The sequence below is a fragment of the Oenanthe melanoleuca genome, chromosome 28, assembly GCF_029582105.1.
Source record: "Oenanthe melanoleuca isolate GR-GAL-2019-014 chromosome 28, OMel1.0, whole genome shotgun sequence".
NCBI lineage: Eukaryota > Metazoa > Chordata > Aves > Passeriformes > Muscicapidae > Oenanthe > Oenanthe melanoleuca.
This window is the reverse complement of record NC_079361.1, coordinates 2941301-2958694: the sequence shown is the minus strand read 5'-3', so window position 1 is coordinate 2958694 and position 17394 is coordinate 2941301. Positions and strand designations below refer to the sequence as shown.

Below are 17394 nucleotides of genomic sequence, written 5' to 3'. Positions count from 1 at the left end.
TCAACCCTGGATTCAGCCAAAGCCACTTCTCCCAGCTGGGATTTGCTGTCTCCGTCCACAGAGCAGCAATTGTACAAGAGCTGCTGTCAGAGTGTCCTGACGAATCACTTGCCAACCTGGAGAGTCTGAACCACCCAGTATTCCACTGCCCTTCAGGCTTTTTAAAATGCCTTTGAAAAATCTCAGAATACTGATTGTCAGGCACTAAAATCTCTGAGTTAGGATGATGGCTTCAGCCACAGGGATGGGCGATGTGCTGCCTTCAGAGCCTGGCAGGGCTGCAGGATGTGTTGCCTGGTCATTCTGAGGACAGAAATCAATGTCCCAGGCAAAGGAGGTGTCTCCTGAGAGGTGTTTCACTGTTCCCTCAGGGAAGTGCAGCTGTCAGTGCAAGCACTAAATGGAGAAGTAGAAGTTGGCTGGGGCACTGCTCCAGCACAGACCCTCAATGATGAGTGGAGCTCTCCCCAGACCTTAACCCAAAATCCCAGACCTTGAGCCAAACCTCAAACCCCCACTTTCTGCTTTTTGTGGCGACAGAACACTAGGATGCACTGCTGGGAGCAAGGCAGAAAGCAGCCGTTTCAGCAGACGTTTTTCTGAAGCAGGAGATGAGACTCCTCTTTTTATTGAACAAACAGCATCTGCAAACTGTTAGTCCTTTGAGAAGAGCCAGACAGCTCCCAGCAAGGGAACAAAGAGCTGGTGAAGTGCTCTGGTTCTCAGCTCGAGGGCCACCACCACTTCAGAAGCACTTGATAACACTTTGCTTCCTGAGCTCAGAAGCGTGAGCAAAACCCAGCATGGAGCCAACAGCCAGGGTGGAGAGGCTGCTCCCAGAGACTGAGCACGAGGCCAGCGTGGGCACAGCCAGAGGCAGATCCAGACACAGGCACTGGTGTGAGCTGGATGATGGCCCACAGGATTGATCACACGGTGAGATCTGGGGACAAATGTCCCTGTGCACTGTGTCACTGCACACCCCGAGGGAAGGGCTGCCTTGCTGGCTCAGCCATGAGTCCTTGAGGGATCAGGGGGTCCCCGAGGAGCTGTGGGGATGGGGGGGAGCCTGGCAGGGCTATTCACTGCAGGAATCCCTGCAGATGGGTTCCTTCCTCGTGCTGGAGGATTGTTCTCTGAAAGCGTGTGGTCATCACCAGTTAAACAGAGCTGGAAAATCCCACCACGTAGCTTCTACAAGTGCATCTCCGGGGTTCTTGAAGCACAGCCACAGCGAGGAACGATGAAATAGTGTCTACACCCCAGTTCTTGTGAGGCACAGACCCTTCTCTCTGGGCTCCAGTCCTTATCTCCCTCTTCTGTGAACTCTAAATGACACGCAGTGACTTTTTATCACGGGAGTGATCAGTGAGGATCCCTGAAACTATTTCCTGGAGGTTCAAGCTCGTGATACGTGCTGGAGGCTGGGGTTGTCAACACGGCTTTTCCTCTGACCTGTGTGGCCCCCGGTGTGTCCCTGTGGCCTGGAGGAGCTGGGGACCCGGCCCAAGGGACCCGGCCCAAGGGACCCGGCCCTCAGGGATTCATTTCTTTGCGGGGCTGGAGCCGCGCGGCCTCACAGCGGCGGCCCCGGTAGCGACCAAAAACGGCCCGGCGGGTCTTCGGGGAGAGCTGCTGCGAGCACCGGTAGCTCCACTCCTCTCCCTCCGTGCCGCTCCCCAGGGACATCCCCGGGCGCTACCGGCGGGGCGGGACAGGAGCTCGGCGCAGACCCGGCCCCGGCCCCGAACCCGCAGCGGTACCGGCCCCGGGACCCGAACCGGAGCCCCTCAGGCGGCCCCGGGCCGGCCCCGCCCCCTCGCGCCGCAGCCAATCAGCGCCCGCCGCCGCATCCGGGGCCCGCGCCCCCTGCCGCTCGCGCTCGGCCATGGCGGAGGTGAGCGCGGAGCCGCTGCCGGGGTCGCGCCGGGCCCGGGGCCGCTCCCGGCCGCGCTGGGACACCGGCACCCCCGAGCCACGGCTGCCCGGGGCCGGCGTCCTGCGGCAGCGGGGTGATGGGCCGGCGCGGGCCACCAGGGCGGGGGCCTAAGGGCCGAGGGACGCCGAGGCCCTGGGCGGCAACGGGCCGAGGGGCGGGGGCGGGCTGGGGCCGAGGGGCGCCGGGGCCGGGCGGGGGGCGCCGGGAGGAGCGGGCAGGGGAAGGGGCTGCTGGGCGGGAGAGCCGGGGCGGGTGGCGCCGGCGCGGGGACCCCGCGGTCTGAGCCGCGGTAGAGGGGCCCGGAGAGGGGCGGGAAGGGGCAGCGGGCCGGGGATGCCGGGGGAGAGGGCGGGCGGAAAGGCCCGGGGGAAGAACGGGCTGGGAGCCCCGGGGCTATGGCCCAGCAGAGCCCGAGAGCGCTGTGGAGCCGGGTCGGGGATGTGGAGCCGTTGGAATGGGCTCGCAGAGGAGAGGCGGCCTGAGCAGTGGGGCAGCACGGAGGCCAGGATCCTGGGAATGGCAGAGGGCTGGGGAATGTATCGGGAATGGTTGGTTTGGGTGGCCAGGATGGTTCTCGCTGCCTTGTTTAGGGGCCAGAAGGAAGGGGGACCGGATGGGACTCCCCACTGCCTCCCCGATTGCCTTATCGTGTTTGCCTTGGTGTCTTGTGCTGAAGCGTTTCTGCCATCTTTCCCTCACACTTTGAGCTGGTGATGCCATTTCCCATGTCCCCCAAATATCCTTGACCTGTTGTAATAGTTGTTGTGACACATGCACACTTCATTTCTGTGATGTGACCCTCATGGTGACCACAGCATGGAAAGGTGCTGGGAAGAGTTCGAGGTACTCTGTGGCAAGATCTCAGATCTCCTTTGGCTGTGACAGCATCTTGTCCAAGGGCAGGGCTTCTCTTCCAGGATATTTCAACGTTCTGCATGAGGAAAGTGCTGCCTGGCCTGTTTGCCCATCCACCATGGTTTGGCCTTTGGTGGAGCACCAAGGCTGTTGCATTCACTCGTGCCAAAGTGTTATTTGGGCACATTGTTGGGCCAGAGTGTTGTCTTGGCACCCTGCAGGGCTGTGGCTTAGAGAGGTCTGTCCAGGGGACATCCAGGATTGTCTTCTGGATGAGGTTTGGCTGTGGAACATCTCTGCTGTGAGAGTGCACAGGTGTGATGGGGCCCTGACCTTCCTGAGCAGTGCAGAAGGTGGTCTGTGTGTTGTGTCATCTGTTCGTTCTTCGGTCTTTCAGAGACGTAACTTGCAGGACAAATCTGTTTCCATCCATGCTGCTTCCCTCTGGCTGCAGCTGGAGTTTGTGGAAAATGGCCCCATGGCCAAGGAGTGTGGACAAGGCAGAGGAAGGAGGAATGCTTCTTGCTGAATCTGAAATGTGTGTTAGACTGGCTCAGGAAACTGCGTTAGTTATTAAAGGATAACACTGGAAAGGGAGATTTCTTTTTTTTGCAAGAGTTCTTTCAGCGTGGAAGGTTTTCTCAGGGTAGACATAATTGGCCTCACACTGTAAAACAACTTTGTCAGGGCAGAAAGCTCAGACTCTACCTCTGCCCGTGTTTCCTAAATGATGGCTGAACTTCATTCTGTGTGCTCAACACCTTGAGTCCACATCTAAGGAGAGAGTGCAGGAGTCACCCAGGAATACAAACATGAGAGTGAGTAGTTGACCAACCTCAGTGTAACTTCTGAGAGAAAAGTTATTCTTATGCCTGAGCAGAAGCTGGCAGGAGGAAAGCAGTGATGGGGACGGTAAAGTGAGATTAAAGTAATTTAATCTTCCTTTTTGCCCCCCAAGATTAAATGTCCCATGGGCATAGGAGCCAGTTTCTAGCATCACTGGAACTGTGAGAAGGTGGAGTTCCCTGCTGTGACCTTTGGTGGTGATGGAATCTCTCACCAGCAGTAAGAGCAGTGACACCCTGGCCCAGAACCATTCTCTGTGTTTCTGGTGCGTGCCATGCTCTTGCATTTCTGCCTCCTGTGTGATGTTTGGATTTGAAGTGTCAGGCTGCACCTACCTCACCTTCAGACCAAGTTACATCCTATGGCATTGCTAATTAGGGCAATCAGGAATATTCTGTCAATCAGTTGCATATTTAAGCCAGGCCTGGCTTTTTCTTCTATTCTTTTGACTCTTGTTTCTGGGGTCTTCTGGATTTGTGAATAATCTGACTGATTGTTCCATTCCACATGTGTTTAAATTTGGGCATGGAATGGGCCATTTGCTTTTCTGTCACTTGTTTCTTGTTTCCTCAGCCCCAGCAGTGCTGGTTATTCCATGGTGACTCCAGCATTCCCACTTGTTCTGGTGCTCAATTACTGCTTCAGAGAACTAAACTCTTGATAAGTTATGGAATCGTCACACTGTTGTAGTGGCCAATCCTCCTGCTTTCAGCACATGGTTATTAATAGGAGATCTCATTGTCCCTGAAATATTCTTGACACCTTTTCAAGCCAGCCCATCCATGCCAACAGCTTCAGTCTTTGTTTTCAGAGGCCTTATTGATCTGCAGGCAAGGAGGTGCCATTGATCTACAGATCATTGCCTGGCAAAGTGAGTTCTGCAGATTGTCCAAGACCTGGAGGGAGTAAGGGTGGACCACACCCTTTCCATGAAGCCACTGTTTGCTTGGAAGGATTTATCCAAGAGGGTTTTGTGTTTGGTCACATTCCAGCAAAGCCCAACAAAGGCACATTGATAATTTCCCAATATACAGAGACATTTCCTGGTATGACCATCCTCAAAATGGAGTCATTCCCCTTCTCCTTTCATCATGCCATAACTTCTCCCTTCTCTTTTTGTGTGCATGGTTGCAGGGCTCTGTCTGGAGCCAGGGTGGTCTCTGGGGGTGTTATCTTGGGAGATGGTGGACTGGAAGCATCTCCTTCATTATTATGGAATTTCTAGTCTGTATGTTGATAGCTGAAGGCTATCACAGACCCCACAGTTTGTGGTGGCTTTTTTTAGTGAATTCTTTGCTTTTTTGTTAGAAGTTAGATTTTAATGTGAAGCTATACTGTGTTTTCTTAAATAAATTGTAAGAAGCTCTTATGGCAGGCTGTAAATGTCCTGGCTCCAACTGAGCCAGTGAGGAGTGATGGTGCAGAGCTGAGATGTTGGTGGCTGAGTGTCCTACAGAGATGTCACTGGGGTCTGGGGTACTGACTCTGGGATTTTTCTTCTGCAATCAGGTGCTCTCAGTCACCCAGAAGCTTTGGTTGTTTACCTGCTTGCTCCCTGCCTAGGCTGAACTTGATGAACAGCACTTCCATGCACATCAGCCTGAGGAGCAGCAGATGTTCTGTCTGGGTTGTTTTCCCCAGCCCATGCTGCTGCCTGAACTTGTGACCGAGCACCAAATGCCACCCTGCAGGTGCCTGTTCTCGAGCTCTGCCTGGCTCAGCCTCTCCCACCTTGCCTGTGCCTCTCCTGCTCCTACCAGGCTCCTTCCCTGCCTGCTCAGCTGTGCCTTTGCTCGTGCCCCTGAGCTCCTGGCTGCAGGGAGGCATCAGGGAGAAGCCAGGGTGTTGTGGCTGGCTGCTCTCTGAAGGATGAGTCCCTAAAAATGCTGTGCTCAGACACAGTGTGTGTGTTTAGAATAACAGCTGAAGATCCAGCTCCTTCTTTCAAGTGAAGATGTAAACCATGAAGGTCTGAGATCTCAAACTGGTGGGGGGATAGGTAATGAATTGAGTGCTGGAGGTAAAATAGATGGAATGGAAACACATGGACTGAGGGGAAGGTGAGGAGTCCAGGAAGAACTGTTCAGTACACCCCATGAGCTCTTTTGGACAGCACAGCTCCTAACACTGCCCTCTGGGGGTTTGGGCAACTTTTGCTTTGAACTTAAACAAAATTGCATTTGCTGGTGGGGTGACTTGGGTGGAGGGGTGTTGTGTTTTTAAGGAGAGCTGTCTCAGCCGTGTTTTTCTCTTTTCCTGAAGGCCTCTGTTGGGCGGCAGAGCCCGAGGGTGGTCGCGTACCCAGCCCGTGGCCTGTGTCCTGGAGAGCCGGCCCTTCAGAGCGCTGCAGGTACCGCCGGGCTCCATCCCTCTGTCTGCTCTGGGTTCCAGAGGAAACAAAGTTTCTGTTTCCCTTCTCCTTGAAACATCTCCCCTGCCTGTTGGTTGATTCCCATGCTGTTTGATAGAGGAGGAAAGGCTTAAAGATGCTGAAGCTCCTGCAGGTGTTGATTTGCACATTCTTGAGCAAGGGGTGATTACCCTAAAAATGTCCCCAGGTGACTGCAGTGTGTAGACACATTGTGATCCAGTGAGGAGTGAGATACAAATACTCAAAAAACCTTCAGATTCAACTTCCAGTCAGTTGTGGGACTCAAATGTGCATAGAACTAGGCTTTGTGCTGATGCAGTGGCTGCTGCCAGTTGTGATCTCTGTTCCCCTCTGTTCTGCCTAATCTCTTCTTCTGGCTTACAATGTCTGTACACACACAAGAAGGGATCATCCCTGGCTTTGTTGCATCTCAAGATTTCGTCCATGGTGGTGCTAGTGTCCAACTTCTTCTGATCCCTGCAGTTGTGTCAATGGGCTCAGCTGATCATCGACTGAACCTGGCAGAGATCCTTTCCCAGAACTATGGTGTGAGGGAAGAAAGGGAGGAAGATGATACTCAGGAGAAGCAGAAATCTTTAGAAGAGCTGGAGAAGAGTTTCAGTGCCTCTCAGGTAAAGGCAGCAGGGGAGGGGAAGGGAAATTACCTGGAGGATTTGCTTGGTTGCTGTGTGAAGCCCTGACTTCGCTGTGGGTGGTCCCACAGAGATCTCAGTGGAACACAAACTGTTCTTGGTGACAGGGCCAGATACAAGACTGATACAGGGATTTGCTCCTCCCCTTCCTCTGCTTAAATGCAGTTGTGCTGTCTGGCATCTTTCACCTGTTTGAAATACAAAATAAAAGATAAATGTATTTTATGAATGCCCTAGACTGTATTGCTTTGGGGTGAAAGTTCCTGGCTTTTCCATACCTTTGAGAGGGACAGGTTACAGTGGGTCCCAGCAGTGTCACCTGAGGCAGCTCAGAGCCCCCAGAGGGGCAGAGTTGCCCTGACAGCCTCTGGATGTCCATGTTCTAGCTGGTGTGGTGCTCTTGTGGTTGTTCTCTTCCTGATGCAGCTTTGTCCTCCTCTTGCTCAGAGCAGTGAAATGCCATTTGAGGAGCTGCTCGCACTGTATGGCTATGAGGCATCTGATCCCATCTCAGAGCAGGACAGCGAGAGCAATGACATCACTCCCAACCTCCCTGATATGACTCTGGATAAGGTGAGAGCAGCTCTCTGCCTAGGTGTCTGCACAGGTTGTTGAGGTTCCCCCCATTTCTGAGGGGTTGGAAGGGGTCTGCCTGGCTCTGGTGTCCCACTGAGGAGCATGATGTGCAGAAACATGTGTAAAGTGTTTAGAGAAGAAGGGAGGAAGGATACCTGTTTCAAAATGTAACCAAAGATCCATACAGAGTTTTTACAAGTATTTGCATATCCATATGGGTGTGCAAAAAGACAGGGAAAGTTTGTATCTTCCTAGGTGAAGCCATGGCTCCTCCTGTTCTAGCTAAAGTCTGTACATTGTGAGGTTTGTTTTGGGATTGGGTTTTTTTTTCCTTTCTTCGTCTTTCAGGATCTTTGAGATATTTGCTGTGAGTGGAGCTCTACAGGAAGGATTGCTTGCTCATACTCTCTAGCTTCCATAGGAAGCCACTCATGACACTTGTTAAAGTGCTTCTAGGGAAAATAGTCTGGGTGTTGTGGGAGTGTGAGAGAAAATCTGTCTTTGGACAAGCTGTGGGAGGGTGAGGAGATCTGTGGATGCGGCCACTGTTGGCCAGAAATGCTTTTACTCTAGGCCTCACTACTCCTCGTGTATTTTTTTTAATTTAAATATATTTTTCACTTTCTTGTTGTTGTTAAAAGGAACAAATAGCGAAGGATTTGCTTTCAGGGGAAGAAGAGGAGGAGACACAATCTTCAGCTGATGATCTGACTCCATCCGTCACGTCCCACGATGCATCGGACTTATTCCCAAACCAGCCTGGCTGTATGTGTCACTAGTTCCTAAGTAGCTGCTGTTCACTTTTACATATGATGTGCAGGGGAGGGTGAGAATGGTTCTCTTCATTTTGTCAGTCTCCTGACATCAGATTTTCCACTTTTCCTGCTGGGGACTGTCTGCATGGCAGAGGCGTTACGGGGATTTGGGTAGGACAGGACAGAGCGTTGATGGGCAGTGGGATGAGGGGAGAATTGTCTTGAGCTGTAACTCAGAATACTGAGAGAGTGGGAATTGTTTTGCTGCTTGCTGTAATTGCAATCTGAAAGATCAGTACCTCATCTGACATCTCTAGAAGTGAATAAATTCAGTAGTAGTAGGGTGATGTATTGTGGCAGTTCCTAAATATTGGAATATGTGGGAAGCCAAAGCACATGACAGGGACTCTGCATGAAGTGGTGTTATTTGTGACAGGGACTCAGCATGAAGTGATGTTATTCTTCTGCTGTCTTGCAATATTAAGGTGTCTGAGCTCCCCAGGTTGGCCATCCATGTGGCAAGTGTCCAAATTCTTTTACTTAAAGTGAGAAAATTAAAATACAGGTAAGTTGTCGCTGTAGACCATGCTGAAAGGGACTTTAGGACAGAAAATGAAGGGAAGGAGAGGGAACGTAAAGAAATAGAATAAAAAATTCGTAACTAGAGATCTTTTCCTTTCCCACAAAGCAAACAACTTCCTTGCTGATGAAGACAAAGAGCCATGTTCATCTCCATGTGCTTCCTCCATGGCTGAGGACTCAGAGGTGGATTCCATCCCATCCAACGAGTGTAAGAAGGTAAATGACCCAAGTGCATTGGAAAGGGGGACTCCTGAGTTTGAAAAATGCATGACACCAAAGCACTGTGTTATTTCCCCATATGGCATCTTGATGCCTTGCATTTTGTGAATGGCAGTGGCAAATGTGGGTTACAAGAAGGATTTTTAACAAAAGCTCAAAATTATCTTCTGCTTCAGATAAGGGAAGTCTGTTGTGCCTTGGTAAATTAAATCTGCAGCCCATAGCCTTATAAAGGTGAAATGCTGTGCAGGATTCCCAGCAGGATTTACTGAGGGGCAACCATCTTTCTAAAAAGAGGAGCAGGCTTCCAAATTCATCCTGGCTGTGAAGGTTGCAGAAGAACTCTGCATTGCTTTATTTCTAACCTTAGCTGCTTGCCATAGATCTTCTACATTAAAACTATGTAAATGCTGAAGATGCCCACAGTATAATCTGGTTGGTAGTAAATCTTCTTAGTTACCCTATAAAATAGTCAGGCTTCACTAGAATAATAGTGGCAGAGGGGGTACCAGTAAATAAATCAGCCTTGTAGTGGTTTAGTCCCTAAATCATGAAGTACAGCCTGCATGGAGCATTTCCCATTTCAATTTGCTCACCTCTCTGTTGTGGGATTTCAGGAGATCATGGTTGGACCTCAGTACCAGGCCACTGTTCCCATCCTCCGCTTAAACAGGCACAGGCAAAAAGGTAAGGGAGCCTCTTCTTTGTGCCTGGTTTGGGTGTAGGGCTGCTGGCAGGGGGATCTGATGAGCTCTGGATCACCAGTCCTGCTCTGTATCTCCAGGCTTGGCAACTTTCAGTGCTGACATTCGGATTTACTGGCTGAAATGAGCCTGAGTTAATAGGGCTGGGAACACAGGTACAGAATTGGTGAAGCTCACAGAACTGGGTTGGTGTGACAGGTTTGCAGGAGGGGGTCTCAGCTGTAGCCAAAGAGATGGAACACCCATCTGGGGATGCTCTGGTTTTGTCTCTCTGACATCTTCCTTAAGCAGTGAGTTAGTGTCATTCAGTGCTCCCTGGAGGTGATCTGTTTCTGATTTTGGGATGTCTGCAGAGTAGGCAGAGGTGCCTTGATTCACAGATTGTGTCCAATAATGAGTGCAGTATGAGTGCCAGCTTGCTGAGCTTCTGGACAAGAAAGCTGAAATGGTCTTTATTTGCCAGGATTAATTAATCAAAACAGCAATCTTTGAGAATATGATAAGGCAAGTTTTGTCAGCCAACCTTTCTGAAACAATGGAAGCAAGCTGAGCTCGTGCCAAAGGCCCTAAAAGAGATATAAAGAGCTTATCTGCCTCCAAAATCAGGAGGGAAAATGCAATGCCTTGAGAGATGTTTGTCATCTCTCGTGCTGAGTTGGAATACCAAGCAAAGATTTCCTCCCTCCTGTTTCCCCCATGCATGTCCGTGCAGATCACTTCTCAAAAAGCAGCAGAATTCTCTGTTTGATTATCTTATTTCAGTGCTTTTTCTGTTAGCCTATGAGAATGAAGATCAGCTGCTTTGGGACCCAAACATCCTCCCTGAGAGAGAGGTGGAAGAGTTCCTGTACCGTGCTGTGAAGCGGCAGTGGGACGAGCTGTCTGCCAGCAGCCTGCCAGAGGGAGAGGTGGTCAAGGACAATGAGCAGGTGAGCTCAGGGCTTCCTGCAGCCCACACAGGCCCAGGTGGTGCTGGCCCAACAGTGCCACATTCCCTACAGAGGTCAGAATGAGGTCAAACTCCAGTGATCCTCATGGATAAGTGAGGGTGTGTGCCCAGCTGCGGTCTGCGGAGGTTGGTTACCCTCCCATTGGGAAGACTGGAAAAGTCAGCAGATCAGCCATTTCACAGCAGCTGTGTTTACTTCAAGCTGGCTGGGTTAGATTCTGCTGGAACTGCATCTGTTGAGTCCCAGGGTTTGTAATCCAAACTTAAAAAGTGGGGTAATCTGGTGGTGATCAAGCTGGGGTTAGCAGCAAGGTGGCTCCTGGGAAATAGAAGTTTTATGAGACAAATGTGAGTCATGAACAGGCTGGTTTGTGGTGTGTTGCTCAGGTACATGCTGTGAGGATTTCCTTCTGTTTCCCAGGCTTTGTATGAGCTGGTGAAATGCAACTTCAATGCAGAAGAGGCACTGCGGAGGTTACGGTTCAATGTGAAGGTTATCAGAGGTGAGGACCCCCCTTATCTGGGTTCATCAAGACACATGCAACTCTTTCTAGATTCTGCACATCTTCTCCAACTGTTTCTTTCTGCTACAGATGAGCTTTGTGCCTGGAGCGAGGAAGAATGTAGAAATTTTGAACATGGCTTTAGGGTCCATGGAAAAAACTTTCACCTTATCCAAGCAAACAAGGTAAGGCTGTTCCCCCCAGGTCAGGAGCAGGGGAAGGAGGCAGGTGCTCTGGCACCAGAGGTGTGCTTTGGGCCTCAGCTGACACAGGGAGTTCAGGATGGCCTAGTTCCAATCCCAGGCTTTGTGTTGACTCATGCCAGCAGGTGATGGGCTGTTCACTGCCCTGCTCTGCCTTATTTTCCAGGTGGGAGAAGTCACAAACACCACTGACCTGCATGAGTGATGTCAGTTAATTACTGATTAGCCCTTTCTGGAGTCTCAAAAGTTCTTTCCAAACTCTCAGCCCTTGCAGTACTTCTGTGAATGAGTGAGTTGAGCATGTGGATGTTTCGTAAAGTCCCCTGGGGTCCTCTAGAATGGCAGATGCTGTTGTAGGGAGAGCTGGGCCCCGGGACATGCTGCTGTGCTGGGAGTTGGCAGAACCAGAGAGTCCAGTTCTACCACTGGTTAAATGTAGGCATGTTGACGCTGGCCAGTGACAATGGATGCAGGTTTGCTCTCTCTGCTAAGTGTGCTGCTTCTGGAAATGCAGGAAAGTCCTGCACGAGTGTGTGTGGCCCACACGGGTCTGTGACAACAGCTGTGTGCTGTGGGGAGTTCTTTCTCTGGCCACCTCGGAAACCTCAGTACGTGCTTCTGTTCTGCAGCAATGTGTCCATAGCAATGTAAATCACTGTAATGCACTTTGAATTTTCTGTGCTGGTTAAATGGGAAAGTAGCTCCTTGCTCCAGGAGGTGCACCTGGATGGGGGTGGGTGTCCTGACTGGGGTGTTTCTCCTCAGGTCCGCACCCGGTCGGTGGGCGAGTGCGTGGAGTATTACTACATGTGGAAAAAATCAGAGCGCTATGACTACTTCACTCAGCAGACTCGTCTAGGAAGGAAGAAGTACGTCCTCCACCCTGGAGCCACGTGCGTGGAATATTCTCACACTAAAATTAGTAATATTAACCTCCCAGTGAAGATTCCTGCTGCAAAGCACCTCCGCTTAACAGACTGCGCTTTCTTCTCCAGAAGGTTTCTCGGGTGGGAGGATGGAGGGATGCACGGGGTGTTCTCAGAGCACAAACACTAAGTTGGTGTGGGGAGGCAGGATAAAAGAGCTGCTTGCTTGGATGTGGAGTTCCTTGTCCTTTTCTGTGTGTTGAAAGTAGTTTTGTTTCAGACAAACACATCCACAAAAGACTGGGGACAGGGATTCAGAGCTGACTTCAGTGAAAGGACTCAGTTTGATGAGGTTTTGGGAAGGGAGCTTTTTAAATTCAGAAATGCACTTATTTCTGGTGGTTTGGAACCTGAATTAATTTCCCTTTGAGGCAAATTCTTCCCTTTGAAATGTATGCTAATTACAGAAGGTACTTTTCAAAATACACCTTTTCAAAAAGGTTGAAACGGAAATCTGTTAATAGGTCAAAATGAAATATTGAAGCTGAATCAATTAAAAACATCAGACGAAGGCCTAGATTTTAATTTTTTTTCTATTTCTGATGCAAGACAGGAAAATACCTGAAATCTTAAATCTTCCCAGGGTGAGAAAATATGTTCTCATCATTTGCCCTTTGCTGGCACACTAAGGACCCACCACAGCCATTCCATGAAACTGGGTGTTCCCTGGGTGTTTGACCATGTATTTATTTCCCTTTGGAACAGGCTGAGGCTCACAGAACTGAGGGCAGTGCTCTCTAGGAAGCTGAGAACCCATGTTGGTTTATCATGGGCTGGTCTTGGCCACACTGAGATCACCTCCTCAGGGCAGAGTCTAAACCAGGCTCTGCAGAGCAGGGAGGGATGGACTTTCATTCTAGTGATGTCTCTACATTCCCTTTGCTTTATTTGTTGATGAGTCTTAATCCCAGCCACCCTTTCTCCTGCCTGCATCTCTCTGCTTGGCAGGTGGTGGCAAGGCTCTCTCTCTCTTTCCCCACAGGGATTTCACTGACAATGACCTGGATGGGGTTGAAGTGGAAAACACGAGTCGTTCTCGGAGCTCCCCACCAATTCCCTCTGCAGCTGGCTGCCTGGATGCTCACTTTGGTCAAGATCAGATAGCAATTGAGAGCACAGGTAATTTTTTTTTGTCCGTCTGCTATGGAGTTTTGGTGTCAGCAGAAGAGTCTTGTCAGTCTCTGCGTTGACCAGAGGTGACTATAAAACAGTTGTTCCTGTGTTGGGCTTGGAGGGGTGGTCTAGGTCACTCCCAAAACAAAAGGATTATTCACTGGGCACCTGAGTGAGGTGCTTCCAAAGCACTGACACAGGCATCTCCTCCAGAGGCTGGGTTAAGGCCCCAGAAGTGAGGTGCAAGCTGCTTTCATGCAGAGCTGGCTGTGAGAAGATCTGCAGGGAGCCCAACATGGGTTCATTCCCTCACTGTCCTACTGCAGATGAAGGCTTTTGTGGGCAGCTCCCAGGGGTTGTTGGCACGAGGGGATAGGATTTGGGCTTTGGCTTATCTTGCAGCGTGTCTGTGAGGTTTCCTTTAATTTCCATAGAAACACTGATGGCCTCCCATCTGCTGTGGGCATCTTGCCTTCCCTCGGTAGTGCTGGTGGGGGATCTTGGTTGCTGTAATAAAGAAACACTTGTGCCATCAAACAGATACTGTTGGGATTAAGTGGGACTGACCTGGGTGTTTGGGCATTGTGGACTCACTGTGGCTTTCTTTCCCTTGTTGTGTCCCCCTCTCTCTTCCCCCTGCCCACTGAGCAGAGCCCCTGAGTGTGGAGAGCACAGCCTGCAGCCTGGGCAGCATCAGCGAGTCGGGGCAGGGCTACGAGTGCAGCACCCCCTCGGAGACAAACTGCTCCTTCGACCCCTCGGAGGAGACGCCCTCGGGCGCTGTCCCTGTGCCCTGCCCACGCCACACTGTCACCCCCTCTGAGCCTGAGCTCTTTGCTTTGCCCCCCGCGGGACCAGGACTGGCAGAGAAGCAGGAGACGTTGCAGAACTCTGGTGAGACAATAACCATGGACTTCAGTCTCCCTGCAGACATTAATGAGGGGTTGCCTTTAATTGCTGGCGCTGTGGATTTGGACAGAGACCCTGAGGCAGTGGTGGCCCCTGCTCAAGTGTCCTTATCGGTCACAGATTTCGGTCTCATTGGCATCGGAGATGTAAATACTTTCCTGACTGCTCATCAGGCTTGCCCAGCACCTGTGGCTCGGTCAGAGCCTCTGTCACAGTGAGAGTCTCCAGTCACAAATTTGTCACAGACCCAGCAAGGACTTTGACCTGACTGAGTGAAATTCTGGAACTTCCACTGTCCTGTAGGGACAGTTTGGAGCTGTTGGTCGGAATCCGTCTTTCCATCCTCCTTGATCCAAGGCTACAGTGAAACCAAACACCTTTCTGCTCCAGTGTATCCTGGCACAGTCGTACAAAGTGGTGGCTGGCTTTCCTGAGTGGGGAGGTCCATCACCCCCCTCCTACACTGACCATGTGTTACCCCAGGTGATGCCAGTCCGCTCAGAGAGTCCCTGCCTCAGGACAGGGGACGTGTCCCTTGGCCCCAGTGGGACAGTCTGAGGGCAGAGGTGCTTTCAGAAGAGGGACGTGTCACCATCATGGTGAGGGTGCTGGCTGGTGGTCTGAGAGCCTGGGAGGGCTGCAGGGCAGTTTCCTGCAGAGGTGGGCACAACAATGCCAAGGGAGGCTGACGAGTCTTGGCCTTTCTCCCATGGGCAGTGTGTTGCAGTAGGAGCCACTCACCCTGTCCTTCTCCCAGCAGCCACAGGTCAAGACAGGCAGGCTTCTTGACACAGCTGCTTCCCCCTCCAGCAGCCACGTGTTCCTGACTCTCCACCAGCTGCAGGTGGGATGTGGTCTGGCCCAGCCCAGCCCTTGGGCAGAAGTGTCAGGTTTTGGAAAGGGATTCTGTGTGTGCAGCAGCATCATGTGCACTCGAGTCCTTCTCACCTTCCTGTGCAGTGCTGGGCCAGGGAGAACTTGTGTGGGGAGTAACAGGAGTTTCTAGACTCACAGTGATGCTGGCCAAAGAGCTGTGGTGCTGCTGCTGCTGCTGCTGCCAGGGGATGACCTGATCCACAATGCAAGAGGGTAAAATGTGGGTGAAAATATCCGTAATTTCCCAATTTGTCAGCAGAGGGAGGAGGTTGCTTAACTCCCAGGGTGTGAAGCCTGGAATATGGGTGCTAGCACAGTCCCAGGCAGGGGAGCACAGCATCCCTGGGCATCCCTGCCCCTCCCTGTGTCACAAAACAGGCTGTTCTGAGAGGGAAGTGTGTCTTTTCTGCCATGTTCAGGGAGGTGCCAGTGCTGTGCAGAGCCATGGGAGCCTCTCCTTGGGTGTGCTGGAGTCCAAAGCTGCTTCACTTCCCAGGTGTGTTCCAGGTCTGGGATTGGCCACTGGCTCAATGTGTTCTCATTCCCTTTTTTCCATGCAGGGAATGCTCTCCACTCACCTGCTGGGCAAGGCTCTGGTGCAGACAGTCCTTTCTTCCAGCTGTGTTCTGCAGCTGGGAAGGGGCTTGGGTTGAGGGTTTTTGCTAGCTTTGGTAGAGGCCTTGGGGCTGTGGTTGTGCACTTGGCTCTGCTGCCAGTGCATTTGGCAGGTACCTAAACCCATGAGCCTGCATCCTCCTTTTACCTGGCCTTGGGAAGGTGTGCCCAGCCCTGCAGCTGCATCAAACAGCCCATGGGATGTCAGAATTAGACCTTGTCTCATCTCCTAAACCCCAGATCTGGTTTGTGTGCTTTAGTAGGGATTTGCTTCGGTCCCCAGCTCTGTGCTGGGAGGTGCTGAGCCCCAGCACATGCAGCTGCCCTCACCTGGCATGGCTTTGTCAGCCAGATGTGCTGGGCAGAGGCCTCCCTCCAGTTGCTCCTGGCTGCTGGGAACAGAAAGCAAACACGAATGCCCGCTCCATAGTGGAACTGCCCAGGCTGTGATTCCCCTTTTCTGGGGGTGAGAGGAAGCTCCTTGGCTGAAGGGAGAAGAGGAGGCAGGGTGAGAGCACAGGCAGCCCTCCCAGGGAGGGCCAGGCCTTGGCATCTCCTCCATCGGCTGAGAACATTCTTAGTTTTCCTGAAACCATTTTTTCTTTTTGGTTTATTTCAAGCCCTAGTGAAAGGAGAGGGGAGCTGGCCGAGGCAGAAATCTCTTAATGTCCTTCAGTGTTGTTTACAGATTTGCATGGGGTCTTTCAACATGAGTGCAGCGCTTTTTCCACATAACTTTGAGGGAGAGGGGTGAAGAAGGCTGGGACGGGGTGGGGGGAGTCACTGGGAGAGAAGGTTTGGTTCTGATTTTTTTTTGTTGGGGTTTTCTTTTTTCCTTCTTACAAAGCACATTCACTTTGAGCCACTCCCAATGCTGGACTCTTTTCTCCCTTGCCCCCCAGCCCTACACTGTGAAGTGACACTGCCTTGAAGACCTCTCACCGTTATTTATTTAATTAAAAACCTAATTTGAAAGTGAGCCAGAAGTCTGTCTTCTTTTTGAAGGCCAAGCTGCAACAGTCCAGTGTGTAATGATGGTGAAGCAAGAATAGGGGTCCCTAATCCTCTTCTGTCCTCCCCACGTGCTCTTTTCCAGGCAGGGCAGGATTCCCTGTGCCAGGGATGCCATCCCAGAGCTTTTGCCTTCCAGTTCTACAGGTGGAGGGAGCTGTTTGTTCCCTCTTACAGGTGCCCCAGGTCCACAGCCTGGCAGCCTGTGCCAAGTCTGGGATGTTGAGAGTCAGGGGTGCATCCAAACTTCAACCAGAGAAAGCTCCTGAGGGCAAGAGCAGTGTTTCTGCTCCAACTGCTTTGTTTTTCCCCACCACAGTCTCTCTGTTCCATCACAGACTCCTTAAATTCTCTTCTGCTTGTGGCTCTGGCTGCCTGTCCCGGGCCCTGAGAGCTCCAGCTGTGCAGCCCCCCAGCTCTGCCCTGCAGTGTTGGGTACGAGGGGGGGCACAGCCCGGGGCAGGAGGGACGGGAGCGAGTTCCCCCCTTCCTCGCAGCCCTGACGAACAGCAGGAACTGTGGCTGTGCTTAAAGCCTTCAGCTGGGACCGCGGGCCCTCCCCTCCATTGCATCCTTTGACACAAAATGCTGGTTTCGGCCCTGTGTGACCCGAGCGCTGTTTCCAAGGCGCTGAGAGCAGCAGGAGCGGAACCTCCGGGCTCTGCAGACCCGCGGGGGAGCGGGGTCTAGGCTGGATTCCACACCCCCTGAGCTCCCGGGGAGGGTCCAGGCCGGGCTCTGCACCCCCCGGGAATGGGGTCCGGCCCGGATTCTGCACCCCCCGGTTCC

General features: G+C 51.9%; 1 protein-coding gene across 8 annotated transcripts; it reads left to right on the top strand.

The window, feature by feature from the left end:
- Window positions 1–1864: 1864 nt before the first annotated feature.
- On the top strand, window positions 1865–16573 carry MIER2 (MIER family member 2). 8 transcript variants are annotated; one of them, XM_056512860.1, is made up of 13 exons: window positions 1865–1897; window positions 5903–5990; window positions 6495–6643; window positions 7112–7237; window positions 7882–8005; window positions 8684–8793; window positions 9414–9483; window positions 10263–10429; window positions 10871–10952; window positions 11043–11137; window positions 11921–12048; window positions 13064–13200; window positions 13846–16573. In XM_056512860.1, exons 1-13 carry the CDS (start codon window positions 1889–1891, stop codon window positions 14319–14321), a joined length of 1761 nt encoding a protein of 586 aa, XP_056368835.1. In that variant the 5' UTR covers window positions 1865–1888; the 3' UTR covers window positions 14322–16573. The 8 variants fall into 8 exon arrangements, with proteins under 8 accessions (XP_056368835.1, XP_056368832.1, XP_056368838.1 ...); XM_056512857.1 differs by having other exon boundaries at window positions 11921–12153; XM_056512863.1 differs by having other exon boundaries at window positions 1869–1897; window positions 10278–10429; window positions 11921–12024.
- The last annotated feature ends 821 nt before the right edge of the window (window positions 16574–17394 follow it).

Bases quoted from the DNA above. Each gene is read 5' to 3' on its own strand.
- MIER2 (XM_056512857.1), top strand. The intron at 9,484-10,262 runs GTAAGGGAGCCT...ATCTTATTTCAG, and splicing joins AAACAGGCACAGGCAAAAAG to TGCTTTTTCTGTTAGCCTAT. The intron at 10,953-11,042 runs GTGAGGACCCCC...TTTCTGCTACAG, and splicing joins CAATGTGAAGGTTATCAGAG to ATGAGCTTTGTGCCTGGAGC.